General features: G+C 39.2%; 1 protein-coding gene and 1 long non-coding RNA gene across 10 annotated transcripts in view; one reads left to right on the top strand and one right to left on the bottom strand.

The window, feature by feature from the left end:
- The window catches only part of FDX1 (ferredoxin 1), a 35,095-nt gene extending 29,554 nt beyond the window's left edge, over window positions 1–5,541 (bottom strand). For 2 of the 9 annotated variants that reach the window (XR_014267990.1, XR_014267991.1), the window contains exons 1-2: window positions 5,179–5,539; window positions 410–534 (exon numbers count right to left, since the gene is read on the bottom strand). Coding sequence is in view for 7 of the 9 variants with exons in the window: in XM_082476918.1 (XP_082333044.1) it covers window positions 410–534; window positions 5,179–5,378 (325 nt within the window). In the remaining 2 variants the exon portion in view is untranslated. Of the gene's footprint in view, window positions 1–409; window positions 535–5,178 lie in introns of all 9 variants that reach the window. The other 7 variants (XM_082476918.1, XM_082476917.1, XM_082476920.1 and 4 more) reach the window with 4 other exon arrangements.
- The window catches only part of LOC309667926, a 614,088-nt gene that overhangs the window by 114,282 nt on the left and 483,983 nt on the right, over window positions 1–15,823 (top strand). The window lies entirely within an intron of this gene.

Raw genomic sequence — 15,823 nt, 5'->3', positions numbered from 1 at the left:
ACAGAAACTCTCTGTACTATTTTTGCAACTTTTCTATAAGTCTAAGATTATGTCAAAATAAAGTTTAAAAAAAAAAAAGACTAACTTAAAATGATTTAACTACCCCCGTGATATGACATTTATTATCTCAACCTGGTATCTTTCAATTCCACTTCCTACTCCCAGCTTTGCATTGCACACATAATCAATAACATAATGAAGCAACAGACTTTGGGGCATATAGCTAATTAAATGTTCAAAGAAGAGAAACACGGTGTCACTCTTATTCTTTATAGGTGAGAATAACACTAACACATCCTGAATTTTAATATTTCACTTAGCATACTCTAGTTAAAATTCTTCGAAAAAACAAAGCTGAAACCTATTCAATAGTTTCACTTATAAATTTTAAAGAATGTTCCATACTCACCAAAACCATCAATATCTAGATTATTTTCAACCACAACATCTAGTAGAGTGTCACCAACTTTTCCTTTGCTTGTTAATGTTTCACCATCACGGTTTATAAAGTGGACTGTTATTTTATCTTCTGAGCTGGAAAAGGAAGCAGTCCTTTATTATTTTTAGTAATTTCAAAAGATACTTTAAAATAATTGTTTTAAGAACCTGTAACGTCAAAAAACTAGGTTGTGTGTGTGTGTGTGTGTGTGTGTGCAAATATCCTCCTTTACAGTATTTTCTTTTCTTTCCCAAGTTTATTTGGGAAGGAGACACCACAAATCAGAGGCATATCTATCTACCCATCTACCAGGAGGGAAGCTCTGCCACCTTAAAGGAAATAGCAAGTACGTCATTATCAAGGCCACCTTGTAGTATGTGTCTCCCCAGTGGTCACTGTCAGGTCACAGTTACATGAAATGCTTAGCAATCATGATCACTCGTGAAGTTTGCTTTGCTCTCACATAGCTCTCTGAAAAACAATGTCTCCGTGAATGTGTCCCTAAAAGACTAGGTGACGGTAGTGGAGAGCTTTAAAAACAAATCATTCTGCTATTGATAAGGCAATTGTTATGCAAGTGTCTGATAAGTACGGTCACTGAGAGCCAGCAGTTTGATAGTTTTCTGAGTATTTGAACATCTCATTTTGGTCCATGTAGTGTACTCGAAAAACAAAGGGATTAGAAAAAAGGTATTCTTTGTTTGAATATGTGGGAAAATAAATATAATACCTCCTTACATGTTTCATTACTATAGGATATCTATCAGCTAGTTATCAGTTAGCTAACTAACTTAAATTTCTTACCCTTCTCACAAACATCAGTCCAAACTTTAGGAAAAGAAATCATATTATCAACTAGATACTTATCCTCCACTACTGGTCATTTAAATTTGTACCTCACAATTGAAAAGATGTACTTCAGCTTAAACGAATTAGTTGTAATTTTCACTACTGCCAATAGATGGTAATAGTCCATCAAAGAAAACGTTGTTTAGTGTGAGTAAAACCTAGAATTACATAATTTCAGAGCTATAAATATCTTGCAAATTACCAAGTCCATCATCTCATTTCCCAAACAAGGCAGCTGAGGCCTTATCAGATAATGTCATCCTTGATAACTCAATGTTGAAAAAAGAGGATCCTAGTAATTAAAAATTTTGATCAGAAGTGTGTGTGTGTGAGAGAGAGAGAGAGAGATAGAGAATGTCCCTCAAATGGGCATATGCTCTCCTACTTCTTTTCATAGCAAAAAATGCTTTAAAGCAAGTATTGCCAAACATTCATGATTTTCAACTAGGCAACTGCTATTTTTTCGAAGAAGAATGACTAGGAATGAAGATACTCTGGAGGCAGGGAGACCACACTGGAGGTTATTGAAAGGGCATACACAAAGCAAAGATGTAGGAGACACTGATTTAAGAGATATTCAGGAGGCAGAATTAAAAGGTTTTGGAGAGGGAAGAAATAATGTTGAAATTTCTAGCTCGGGCAATGAGGGAGTACAGTTTAACTTAAGGTTAACTTAGGAGGAGAAGGAGCTTTGGGGAAGATTGCAAATGAGTTCAACTTTAGACCTGTTTGATTTAATAATAAACAGACGCAGATGTCCAGAAGCCTGATGGAAATATGGGTCTGAGCCCTGCAGAAGTCTAGAGATTTGACATCCAAAAATGCCTGGCAGCCTAAGGTACAAGAAGTCCAGCAGAAAGAATTCCATCATTTATACACACTACTGAAGGCCAGAGGTTTGGGCACTGCTGCTCTTCTGCAGCACTCTACAGCTGAGCTGCAGCCAAGGAATTGCAACTCTGACGTCAGACTCCTCTTCTGTAAAATCCGGGTAACATTTATCTCATAGTTTTGACAACATATGCAAAATTCCTAACATACTGTAGAGCTCAACAAACACTGATTGATAACTTTTATTTAAAGCCCCGGTCCTTTTGTTAAGGAGCCTGAACTGCTGCTACACATTAAAAAAGGTGTACAGCCCCAGAAAAATACTGTAGAGTAAGAGTAATAATAGGTTTATCAAAGAACAGGAGAGGAAGCAGAAATGAGAGAGAAAAAGTAATTTTGCAGCTGAGAAAGTATGGAATGTAAGAGTCAGAACACGTAGATTCTAGCCCTGGTTCTGACATACGTGTACTCACTGGGTGACCATGGGTAAAATGGCAATAACAGTGACTTCACCAAGCTGCTGAGAGAATTAAAGGAGAGAAAGTTTGTGGAAACATTTTGTTCCTTAAAGCATTATACACGTGTACTTTATCCAGGTAACTTTATCCATTCACTATTAACAAGTGGTATTTGTGGGTTTTGTACAGATTTCTTCCCCAATTCTAAGAACTAGCAAAAAGCTTCTAGCTGTTCCCAAAAAGGATAAGATTTCATGCACTGGGAAATAATTAGGATCCTTCTAAATTCTCTGTCATCATCAATGAATCAGCCAGCACCACAAACAACTATCTTCTTCACTTGTTACCCTTTATGCACCGCCATTTATTCTGCTCAACCACAGCAGATATGTTGACAAAGCTGTCCAGGGGCTGCTGTGGTAAAGCCCTTAACAGGCTTCTAATAGGGAGAGGAGTTACGGCTGCTGATGCCCACCCTTCCACTATGTGGGGTAGCCTGGGGTAGTTGGTCCAAGAAAAGGGCGCCGTCTAGGGCTCCCCACTTCCATAGCCACCTTAACTCTTCCAAATGACCCTATGGGCTAAAGAATTATCAACTCTAATGGTGCTCAAAAAACAAACAGAAACTATGTGAGTTCTAGTCGTAGTTTTGCATGCTACTTAATATAAATTTTTATTCTCGTTTATCTACCTCATCTATCTCAGAGGATTTTCTTAAGAGTCAAGGGAAATAATACACGTAAAAGCCCTTTGCAACCTAAATCACTACAAAATATCAAGTACTATATCAGGGTATTTTGGAGTAAAAGGAGTTTTTCGACTCTCAATTACTGAAAGCTTATCTAAATGTTAAACTTAAAGTCAGAACTACAGCTTCTAGACTGTTCTGTCCAAACTTTGTGCAATAACAGAGATGTTCTATAGCTGTGATGTCCCAGACAGTAGCTACTAGCCACGTGTGGTTATCCAGTACTTGAAATGTGGCCAGTGGGACTGGGAAAATGATTCTTTAATTTTATTTAACTTTAATTATCTTAAACTTAAATGACTACATGTGGTTAGTAGTGATCATATTGGATAGCATAAGTCTTAGATAATAAGAGTCAGAAAACCTAGTTGTAGCTCCAAAGTCTGTGATAGGAAGCACAGGCCACCAATGGAAACCGTGCCAATGAAGGGGAAAGCAGGTTTATAAGGGAACAGACAGATGTGCTTCCCTTTAAGACAACGTGATGTACCAATTCAAACAGTAACTTTGGGGGAGATAATTCCCATTTACAAAAGCAATCATGTTCCTTTAAATACTCGTTACACAAATATGTTCAACATATGTCCCAATTTATACACAAATTTTCAAGAAAGCATACAGTGCAGAAAACAAGGCATCCTGGCAGAGGAAGGTCAAAGACAGGAAAGTGTAACGGAAACAGGGACAAGTAACCCCTGCTTGCCTTCCCCATTATCTCCCTCGCAGTTCATGCAACAAAAATGTATTGAGCACCCACTATATTATGGGACTACAGGGGAAAAGATGAGTAACAACTCCACCCTATTCTCAGGAACCTCATGAAGAAGAAACTAGAGAGGAATACACATCCAACCCTTTCTCCTTGCAGCTCCTTCTTGCTGCTACACAACAGCAGGGAGTCAAAGACCTGCATTATATAAGGCGCCAACACAGTGCTATACTCTGAAATTATGAGGAAATTTTATCTCTACTGTATGTAAGGGGATTCTGTCTTTGAGAAACGAATCTGCCCAATAATATAAGACTGCAACATATTTTGGGCAAATTTTCTCTCACCTCTTTCGACGCTTAATACAAAACACAACGCTGTGAGCCTAGGAGGCAGCTGACGCTCACAGGTGGGATCTACTGAGTCCTCGTAACGGGCCAGACACAAGACTCCTTGCATTACCTGTATGCTCTCGTTTGTTCTTCAAATAATCCTGTGAGGCCGACACGATTGTTATCCTCTAACAGTTTGTCTAACTGTTAGACAAACTGGACAATAAGTGTCAAAGCCCAGTTTAAAACCCTGCCTTGCCAGTCCAACGCAGGGGCTTTTACCCCGACAGCAACCAGAAGAGAGCACACAGGGAAGCTCGGGGACGGAGCGGGTGTATCCTAAATGGACACGGACTTGGAGACAGAACGTCCTGACCTAGCAGGAGGAAGGCACGATAAGAAACTGCAGGCCAGGACATGAACGGGGCGCATCTTACGAAGGTCACCGCGGTTCCGGTCATAGCAAAGGTTAGATCCTCGCCAAACCGCACGGAGAACCAGCGGCAGCAAAGTGCCCGGCTTTCCTGAGGGTACAGAAGGCACTGGGACAAGGAGATCGGGGATCCCGGGCCCCCATTCCCCGCCAGGCGTCAGTGGATCTGAAAGGCAACTTGTTAGCGGTAAGGAAAGGAGGCCGCGACCACACCGAGCGACCAGCCGGGGACACGGGGAAGGCGGAGCAAGAGGCGGGCGGGGCCGGGCGTGTGGCCCGCACGCCGTCGCCGGGAGAAGCCGACGGAACCGGAAAGCGGGCGGAAGGAGCGCGGCCGTTCTGCCAGGGACCCAACGCCCACGCGCCCCCCGCGCCTCACCTGCTCTGCGCGCGCGCCGACACGCTCAGCGTCCGCGTTGCTGCCGCTGCGCCGCCGCCCAGGCCCGGCCTGGCGCTCCCGCCCTGCCCCCGGCTACCCCGGAGGCCGCCGGCTCCCGCGCGGGGTCCGGCGAGGAGCAGCCACCGGCCGGCTGTGTCGCCGAGGGCGGCGGAGGCGACACGCAGGAGACGAGCGGCCATAGCCGGTTGAATAACTACGGGAGGCGACGCAGGCCGCAAGGCAGCGGCCACGAGAGGGAGGCTCCAAGACTGTGGGCGGGCTGACGCTGCGCCTGCCTGACGCCCGGGGTCCCGGCGAGGGCCTGCTCAGTGCACCGCCAAGGCCCCGCGTGCCTTCCGGGTGGCCTATAAGTCCCGAGCGCCGCTAGCGCGGCCCCGCCTCCCGGGCGTGGTAATAGAGGCGGGGCTACGCGCCTGTGTTGTTCTACTTACTGACCAGGTTTTGTATTGATCTTGCTGCTTTGTTAGCTTCTGGAGTTGCCAAGCAGGAACAATAAATTTTACAAGATAGCTAAACGTCTGACGGAAAGATACAGTAAAACAATCCCCAGTTAACTAAACCACTTTCTTTTGTCCTGCGCTTCCCTCCTCCTCCTGCCCGTTAAGAAAAAAAAATGGGAGAGTGTCATCTTGGAGTTCAAAAACTACGATAAAAGGGAATTCTAGCCATTGTCAACAAGGACAGTGGGAAATTTCAGAAAGCCAATAGGCAGACACCCAGGAGAATAACTATGACTATAAAGTTGTAAATGATCCCGGTAATGAATAAACGAGGATACCGAAGAAGGCAGATAATGATCCTAGGCTTTGAATGGCAAATAGATGCTCGTTGAGCACCTGAAATCCATGAGCCTGAACAGGAAACTTCGGTGAACTGAGATTTTTTTAAAAGAATTTTACAAAACCAGGAAGATGAATTTTAAAATACACTTTATCACGGTTAATACGTTGTGGTGGGAAAAGCATGGGCTTTGAGGTCAGAAATAACGATGTTCAAATCCAAGGTCTACCACTTTTGAGCTCTGAGACCTTGGATAAATTATTCTTTTAGAGGGTCAGAATCTCCATAACAGTTTTACATGGATAAGATGTTCCATCCTTCAGGGCCATCCTGAGGGTTAGAAAAACTGACAGGCAGGATGGGATAGTGCGTCACAAAGAGCCATAACTCTTCCTGGGCCTTCCTGCCTAAGGCTACTCTTCAAAGGCGAAAGTCAGGTGGATATTGCAAATATGCTAAACACAATAGAAGATACTTTAAAGAATATTCAGAACAAGAAAGTACAGGCCTGAGTAAAGTCCCTCAGACAATGTATGGTGAGTACTGAACCTCAGGGCAGAGAGTCAGCAGTCATTCGGCTCCTAAATTGCCTCAGTCTTCTGGTGAAGAGAAAGACGTTCGAGTTGAACCGGTCACAACAAACCCTGCAAGTAATCTGGAAGAGGAGGTTGTAAAAGAACAGTTAATCTTTTTTTTATAAGATCAAATCTCCAAAGTCAGATGAATGACTTGTAGGAGGAGAACTGGAAAACAAAACAAAAAACAAACAAAAAAACCCCGCTGCAGATAATCCCTCTCCTCTCAGCCCTCCTAGTGTAAATCCAGCTTCAGCTCCGTTAGGGCACTTACAGCTCTCTGCTTTGTGGGGTAGTTGCTTGTATACATAGTTCATCTTAGTAGGCCCCGCCCTGCCAGGGACAAGGCCTTGAGCATATCAAGGTTTCAATAAGTATTTGTGAATAAATGAATACTGTCATGTAATTTCCATTAGTAATCATCAGAATTCATGAATCATGTGCCTGAAAATTAAAGATGAATAAAAAAAGGTTTTCCAGATTTTCAAAGGCCAGTAAGGGTAGATTCCAAAAATTACAGATATCAAGATTCGGCACTATTCCAGAGGGAATTTATAAACATATGGTTTGTGAACACAGATAAAAAAGTGATACAGAATTACGGAGGACACGCTTTTGCTTGCGTATTTCTCTGTCTTCTAAAACTCCCACCCTTCCATCTTTCACTCCTGTCAAAATCCATCTGTATTCTGAAACTCAACTAAAATTCCATCTTTCCCATGAAGTCATGCTTACTCATCACAAAAGATCATCCCTCCCTCTGCTGAATGCCTAAGTCTTTTGTTTATTCTTGTAAAATTTATGGTACCCATTGTTTCAAATAGGATAATGTTCATGAAAGTGCTTTGTAAACTGTAAAGTGTTATAAAATTTAGGTTCAATGTTTATAGAGCACCTACTCTGAGCTTCGCAGTACCATGTACCCCATCACAAATACTTTGTGTAGCTCGTTTAGACTGAAGATCCCAAGAGTAGGAAGGCTGTCTTATTCATCTTCATATCCCCAGCAGCTGTCATAGTGCCTGGCACAAAGCAGCCATTTAATAGTATCTTTGTTAAGAACTGTGTTAGGAACTTTCACAATTTTTTAAAATTAAAGTATATTTGATTTACAAAATTGTGATTGTTTCAGGTATACAGAAAAGTGATTCAGTTATATATATTTTTTCAGATTATTTTCCATTATATGTTATTAGAAGATACTGAATATAGTTCCTTTTGCTACACAGTAAATCCTTTTTGCTTATCTATTTTATGTATAGTAGTTTGTATCTGTTAATCCCATACTCCTAATTTATCCCTCCCACCCTCCCTTTCCCCTTTGGTAACCATAAGTTTGTTTTCTATGTCTGTGAGTCTCTTTCTGTTTTGTATATAGATTCATTGGTATTACTTTTTAAATTCCACATATAAGTGATATCATGTAATACTTGTCTTTCTCTGCCTGACTTACTTCACTAAGTATAATAATCTCTAGGTCCATCCATGTTGCCACAGATGGCAATATTGCATTCTGTTTTATGGCTGAGTAATATTCTATTTTATATATGATAACCAGATCTTCTTAAACCAGTTGTCTGTTGATGGGCACTTCAGTTGTTACCGTGTCTTGGCTATTGTAAATAGTGCTGCTATGAACATTGGGGTACATGTATATTTTTGAATTCGAGTTTTCATCTTTTCTGGATATATACTCAGGAGCAGATTGCTGGGTCACATGGTAGCTCTATTTTTAGTTTTTTAAGGAATCTCCATACTGTTTTCCATAGTGGCTGCACCAATTTACATTCCCACCAACAGTGTAGGAGGGTTCCCTTTTCTCCACACCCTCTCCAGCATTTATTGTTTGTAGATTTTTTGATGATGGCCATTCTGACTGGTGTGAGATGATATCTCATTGTAGTTTTGATTTGCATTTCTCTAATGATTAATGATGTTGAGCATTCTTTCATGTGTTTGTTGGCAATCTGTATATCTTCTTTGGAGAAATGTCTATTTAGGTCTTCTGCCCATTTCTGGATTGGGTTGTTTGTTTTTTTGATATTGAGCTGCATTAGCTGCTTGTAAATTTTGGAGATTAATCCTTTGTCAGTTGCTTCATTAGCAAATATTTTCTCCCTTTCTGAGGGTTGTCTTTTGGTCTTATTTATGGTTTCCTTTGCTGTGCAAAAGCTTTGAAGTTTCATTAGGTCCCATTTGTTTATTTTTGTTTTTATTTCCATTTCTCTAGGAGGTGGGTCAAAAAGGATCTTGCTGTGATTTAGGTCATAGAGTGTTCTGCCTATGTTTTCCTCTAAGAGTTTGATAGTGTCTGGCCTTACATGTAGGTCTTTAATCCATTTTGAGTTTATTTTTGTGTATGGTATGACGAAGTGTTCTAATTTCATTGATTTACATGTAGCTGTCCCGCTTTCCCAACACCACTTATTGAAAAGACTGTCTTTTCTCCATTGTATATTCTTGCTTCCTTTGTCATAGATTAATTGACCAAAGGTGTGTGGGTTTATTTCCGGGTCTCTATTCTCTTCCATTGATCTGTATGTCTGTTTTGAGCCAATACCATGATGTTTTGATTACTGTAGCTTTGTAGTATAGTGTGAGGTCTGGAAGGGTTATGCCTCCAGTTTTGTTCTTTTTTCCTCAGGATTGCTTTGACAATTCTGGGACTTTTGTGATTCCATATAAATTTTAGGGTTTTTTGTTCTAGAAATTTTCACAATTTTTATCTCATTTCATTAGCACAGCAACTCTGTAGAGTAGACATGCCTTTAATCAGTAAGTATTTATTGACATTAGCAGTGTGTAAATCACTATGCTACTGCTGGAGACACAGCAGTGAACAAAACAATCCCTGCCATCTTATTTTAAAGATGAACCTCCTGAGGTGCACAGTGGTTGTGACTTACTTAGAATTATACTGCTATTAAATTGTGAATCCAAAATTTAAATCTAGGTCTTCCTGGTCCCAAGTCCAGGACATAAGCACAAGAAATGACCATTTTATTATTTTTATTATATTTAATTATATACTTACACATTATATCCATATAATTTTATTATTATATTATTGTAAATTATATTATTCTTGTAAATTATATTATTAACGTATATTTATATCACATATATTTTTCACATCTATATTCAATAGTAGATGCTTAAGATTCTACACAATCCATATAGTTTAGGAATAGGGTCAGAAATTAGCATTATCTAAAATTTTTAAAAGGAGTATGAAATTAAACCTAAGTATATTTCACTCTAAGAAATTACTCATTCCACTCCCAGGTGATTTATTAATATGGCTGATGATATTGGTGGGTTTTCTAACTTAAATTAAATCACTGATATTTAAATAAATTGCCATCTTTGTCTTAATTGACCTTCCTTCCTGCAATCTTATCTTGCTCTAAAGTATGCTTCATACTGCCAGTAGGCCAATACTATTAAAATATTGATATGATCAAGTTACTTTTGTCAACCTTAAAAATAAAATAGCCAGTTATTCAACCAGCAAAATGAGTTTATTCAGGGATAGCAGAGGAATTGCAACTCAGGACATGCAAGCTATGGCAAACTACAGGCAAGGTCAGAGAATAGAGAAAAGGGGCTTGCTTTTATAGAGGAGAGGAGGAAGTTGGGAGGGGCTGTTTTGAACAAAAGTTCATTGGAAGCCAATGAGAATTCAGGGTGGTGGCAGCTTTTCATTGGCTGAGTGTAGTGGTTTCCCATTGGCTGGGCAAGGAGAAAAATCATCTTTTCTCCTGCTGATGTGTGTAAAGTAAGCTACTTCCTGTTAGGGAGTGAAAGGCATGCTCCTTCCTGATGGAGTCTGCAAAGGGCAATGAATGGTGGTGTGTGAGAGCTCCCCCTTCAGGGCTTCTCAACTCCATTTCAAATAAGGATTCCTTTATTTTCACTTTCTGGATGAAATCCTTGAATGACATTCTATCATCATTATGTGATATTCCATCACCATTGAAATGACCACTTATTAGTAAAATAAAACAAACTGCTCAGATGGACCCACAATATCCCTCAAGCTCTTTCCACCACCCATCCGTCCTGCCTCATGCCTTTCTCCCCTGCATTATGTTATGTACTCCTCTGCCTGCACCTGGCTAAAGCATAGCCAGCCTCCAGGACTCAGTTCAGCCCTTGCAAGAACCATTCTCTGACATAACACAGCTTTTGTGAACCTTACAGCACTATAAATCCCTCTGTCATTGCTTATAATTAAATCATTAAATCCCTCTGTCATTGTTTACAATTAAATCATTATATGCAAATAAGAACTTGAACCAAGTGACTTGCTCAGTTTTAGGTCCCATTTCTTTGTTAAGTTTACTTTTTAGGTACTTCTAAACTTTTAAACATGCCTCTCAAATGTTAATAGTTGGTTGTCTCTTTTTGTGATCTTAGCCACTCCTGATGAACAGTTCACTTGGGCATGCAAAATGTTGGTGTTCTAATTCTACCAATACTTCTTCATTGATTACCTAGGCTACTTCTGCAGAGACAGACTTGCCCTCATCTTCTATTCAGATATCCTGAAATAGAGCCTGTATAGGAAAAGCGGAATAAATGCTTGATTGCCTCCCTTTATTTATCTGTCATACTTACAGGTTTATTCATGTTTTCTATTTATTCAAAAGCTGGTTTAGAAAGTTATAAATTTCTAGCAAATGGTGTATTTTACCTAATTTGCAATACTTATTAGCATAAAATTTTCCTATTATTTACTTATCTTTAAAAAAAACCTCTGATATATCTATAGGTATACTGTTTTTTATATTTCATGTATTATTTTCTGGGTCATCTCCCTATATTCTTTGAATAATTCTGCCAAAAGTTGATTTTATTAGGCTTTTCAAATAACAACTTTGGACATTGATCTCACCTGTATCTTTGTTTTCTAATTTTATTTATTCATTTATATTTATAATTTCCTTCATTCTAAGTTCCTTAGATTTACTTGTTTGTTCTTTTTCTAACTTCTTGATCTAGATATAATCTCACCAATTTTCAATTTTGTTTTTTAAAGAAGTATTTAAAGTTCTTTATTTAAAATTTCCTAAGTTCTATGTTTGGCTGCATACAGAGTTTGAAACAAAATACTTTCTTTATTGTTTAGTTTAAATACTTTCAAATTTCTACTCTGTTTATCCTTTGATGGTGAACCATTTGGAAGTGTGTTTTGAAATGTCTAAATGTACAAAGGTTAGAAATAAAAAACATTGCACAAGCAAAGATCAGTGAGCCTGAAAACACAACAATATAAACTTCCAAAATGACATCCGAAGATAAAAAAGACTGGGGGAGAAAAAAAAGAACATGGCAGCATTGGCCTGTGTTACAATATCAAGGGGTCTAACATACTTCTATTTGAAGTCCCAGAAGAAAGAGATGAGGCTGAAATAAAGACATTTTTAAGTCAACAACAATTAATAGAGCTATTGACCTCAGACTCTTACTAAAAGAACTTATAAAGAGGATGTTTGTAGCAGGCAGCTTCTGACCTGGCTCCCAATGATCCCCACCTGTTGGGATTCATGCCTAGGTATAATCCCCTCCTCTTGAGCATGGGCTGGACTGAGTGATTTGCTTCTAACAAATAAATACAGCAAAAGTGATGGGATGTCACTTCTGGTATTAGGTTATAAAAGACTGTGACTTCTGTCTTGCTGGCTTTCTTCCTCTATTGCCCTCATGCTTACATGACATGATGAAGAAGCTGCCATGTTGGAGAGGCTCACAGGGCAAAGAACAGAGGGTGGCCTCTGGCAAACAGCCATCAAGGAACCAAGACCTTAGTCCAATTGCCCACCCTCGAAGAACTGAAACCTGTCAACAAACACTTGAGTGAGGTGGAAACAGATCCTTCCTCAGTTGAGCCTTCAGATGACCACATCCCCCATTGACATGTTGATTGCAGCCTGGGAGAGACCCTGAAGCAGAGGTCACAGCAAAGCTGCACCAGATTCTGACATCCAGAAACTGTGAGATAATAGATGTTTAAATCCATTACATATTAGAGCAATTTGTTAGGCAGCAATAAACACAATGTTCTTCAAGAATAGTAAAATTGAACCCAAAAGGAAGGGCTAAGAGGCAAGGAGAAATGATAAGCAAAAAAATTAGCAACCGTATGGGTAAATCTAAATAACACTTGATTATAACAGTAACTATGATCTCATCAGAGGATAAAAATACAAGCAAGATAGAACTATTTCTATTACTGGATGAATATATCATATAAAGCAGGAAAGGAGTAATGAACCAAAGTGTTATTGGCAGGATCCTTTTTCCCTTTCTTCCTTTTAGGAACAGAGTACCCTGAATCTTAGCTGAGCACATGACTTACCAGCCAGAGACCACATTTCTCAGCTTCATTTTCAGCTAGGTGTGTCCCTATTACAGTTTTTGCTAGTTGTTTGCAAGTGGAAGCGATGTGTGAAAACAGATAAACTTTTTATAAGGAAGCCTTCTCTATTTTCCTTTTCCACAGGCTAGAAAATGGCAACAACCAGAGTGATCACATGAGATGTAAAAATAAATGGAAATTAAGCATTAAGGATAGCAGAGTGGCAGAACCAATCTACCAGCCTGAGTACCTGAAGGACCTCAGGTAGTAGAGTTGCCTACCTATGTTGAAGTGGCAGCGCCTACCCCACCCCTACCTACGTCCTGGCGCACTTCTGAAATGTTCCATGAGACAGAAGTCAACATTTACGCTCTTTAAGGTACTTATTTTAAAGTCTTTTTGTTATTCTTGCAGGTTGGCCTCTATCCTGACAAGTATATCATTTAAGCTCCAAAAGAAAGAATAAAAGGAGGAGGAAAGCATTTAAAAGGCACGTGTTTTAAAAGAGTAAAATGAAATCTTGAAAATAAATTCCAATATATCAAAAGGATTAAATACACCAATATAAAAGGCAGACTTTCATTTAGGAAGCAAAAATTCTGACTCTACCACATTTAGAAGAGACTCATCAAAATCATGAAAACAAAAAGGTTGAAGACAAAAGAATAGAAAAACAAATACTAGGTAAAAACAGTTCAAAGAAAGTTAATTTGCTGTATTGCTGTTTGATTAAATGGACTTTCAGGGGGAAAATGCATTATAAAATATAAATGGGACCACTATCTAATGCTAAACATTTAAATTAACCTGCAATATCTTGTGACTCCAAACGTAACATAGCCTATGTATATGTGATATATATATGTATATATACATATTATTTATAAAACAGAATTTCATGGAAATGGGCAAATATGCAATCATATTGGAGATTCTTTTAACATACCTCTTTCAGTAACTAATAGATCAAACTATCAATAAGAATATAATAAATTTCAGACATGTAGTAACCTGTACTTAATCCAATTTTCTAATAAGTTCAGAGAGAACACATAAAGTTGACAATGTACTAGGTAATAAAGTGTCAGTAAGTTTCAAAAAAATGATATCATAGAGAACACAATATAGTTGAAATGTTAGAATGTGTCTTTTACATATTTTTGTTCTACAGTGTAAGTACATCAGAAGATAGACAGAAACTTTCCAAATGGATTTATATGTAAGTTAACTACCCCTGAGATATTTATAAAATTCTGATATTTCAATGCCGGCATATTTTTTTTTAAGACCATATTGCACTGTGAGTCAGTAACAAACATCAGTAGTCTTCATTTACATTATTGCTATTGTAAAAGGTGAACTGCACAATGTTAATTTATTTTCATTAAGTTTTGTCACACAAAATGATCTGAAAGTCCTTCAATTCTACAATTTTAGCAATGTAGGATATGCCATATTTTAAATTTCTGAAATGTGGGCCAAACTATTTCTTGCCAAAAGAGTTTCCAAAAAATGTAATTTCACCAAGCATGATAAAACCACACAGTGCATGTATAAATGTATGTCTGAATGTCCCAACAGAGATGGATTCAGCATTGCCCTGAAATACCAGTGATTCGACTTTATTGCCCATACCTCAAAAGTGTTCAGCCTCAGGCCTGGGCTAAGCCATCTCAAATGTTGTAGAACAGCAAACTGGCATATTGTGTACCTAATTCATCTACAGTTCAAGGCAGTGGAATGTATAGTTTTGGTGCTGTTTACTTATTCATGGCATGTTTCATTTAAATTTTTTTTAGTACAAAACATGTAATAAATGGACCTAAGTTCTATGTCCTTGCAAAAGATTGCTACCTTGGTGTTGCCAACTAAGGAATGTCACTCGCCACCCAGTTCTATAAGAATCAAGTCATTAGCCACTGCACTCACTGACGTACAACACACTCTGGAAAGAATTCAGGGTGAAGATCAGCGATGAGGCACTCTGTGCTCTGGGAGAACAGTCAGAACAGGCTCTCAGATAGTTAGATATTTTCAGGAGAAAATTCCATGAACCCAGATTCTTGCATCTTCCCATACTTAGAAAAGCACTAAAATCATTAACTGAGAGACCTGTTCCTCATGACTAACAGTAACCTTCCACCAAGATGCGTGCTTGATTGCACATACCCCTTCTCCAAAATCACATATCTATCTACTGACCTCCTCACCCACAGCCTCTCTGGAGAAGCTCCTCAGAGCTATTTGAGAGGCGTCTCCTGGGCTATAGTCCTCAGTAAGTCCCCAAATAAAACTGAAACTCACAGCTCTCATGTTGTGCAGTTTTTTCAGTAGACAGTTTATTAGTCCTCTTTTGCTGCTGTACCAAATTGACTATCTCACAGTTCTATAGGATGGATCCAACCTGGGACTCACTGGGCTAAAATCAGGGTGTGGGCAGGGCCTTGTTCCTTTCTGGATGCTCAAGGAGAGAGTCTGCTTCCTCGCCTTTCCCAGTTTTAGGGGCTTCCTGCGTTCGATTAGCTCAATTCTATTTTTTAGAGCCAACAACAGCTGGTGTGCTGGGTGAGATCTCACATCACTTCTCTCTGACCCTTTTTGCATCATCGTATATCTCCCCCTGACCACAGCAGGTTCTCTCTTTTAAGGACTCATGATTAGTTTGGGCCCATCTGGATGATACAGGATAATCATTTTCAAGGGCCCTACCCAAAATAACATCTGCAAAAACTCTTTTGACATATAAGTGAACATTTTCATGGGTTCCAAGTATTAGGGCATGGACATCTATGTGGGCCATTATTTTGCCTCTCACACTTGAGTTTAAAAATCAAACAAGTTTAGCATTAACACTAACCATTGCAGGACTCTTTCCATCATCACTCTCACTTTCTGTGTCGATTTTGAC

This window comes from Balaenoptera physalus (assembly GCF_965194825.1).
Source record: "Balaenoptera physalus genome assembly, chromosome: 10".
Classification (NCBI taxonomy): Eukaryota; Metazoa; Chordata; class Mammalia; order Artiodactyla; family Balaenopteridae; genus Balaenoptera; species Balaenoptera physalus.
This window is presented reverse-complemented; position numbering and strand designations above follow the sequence as displayed.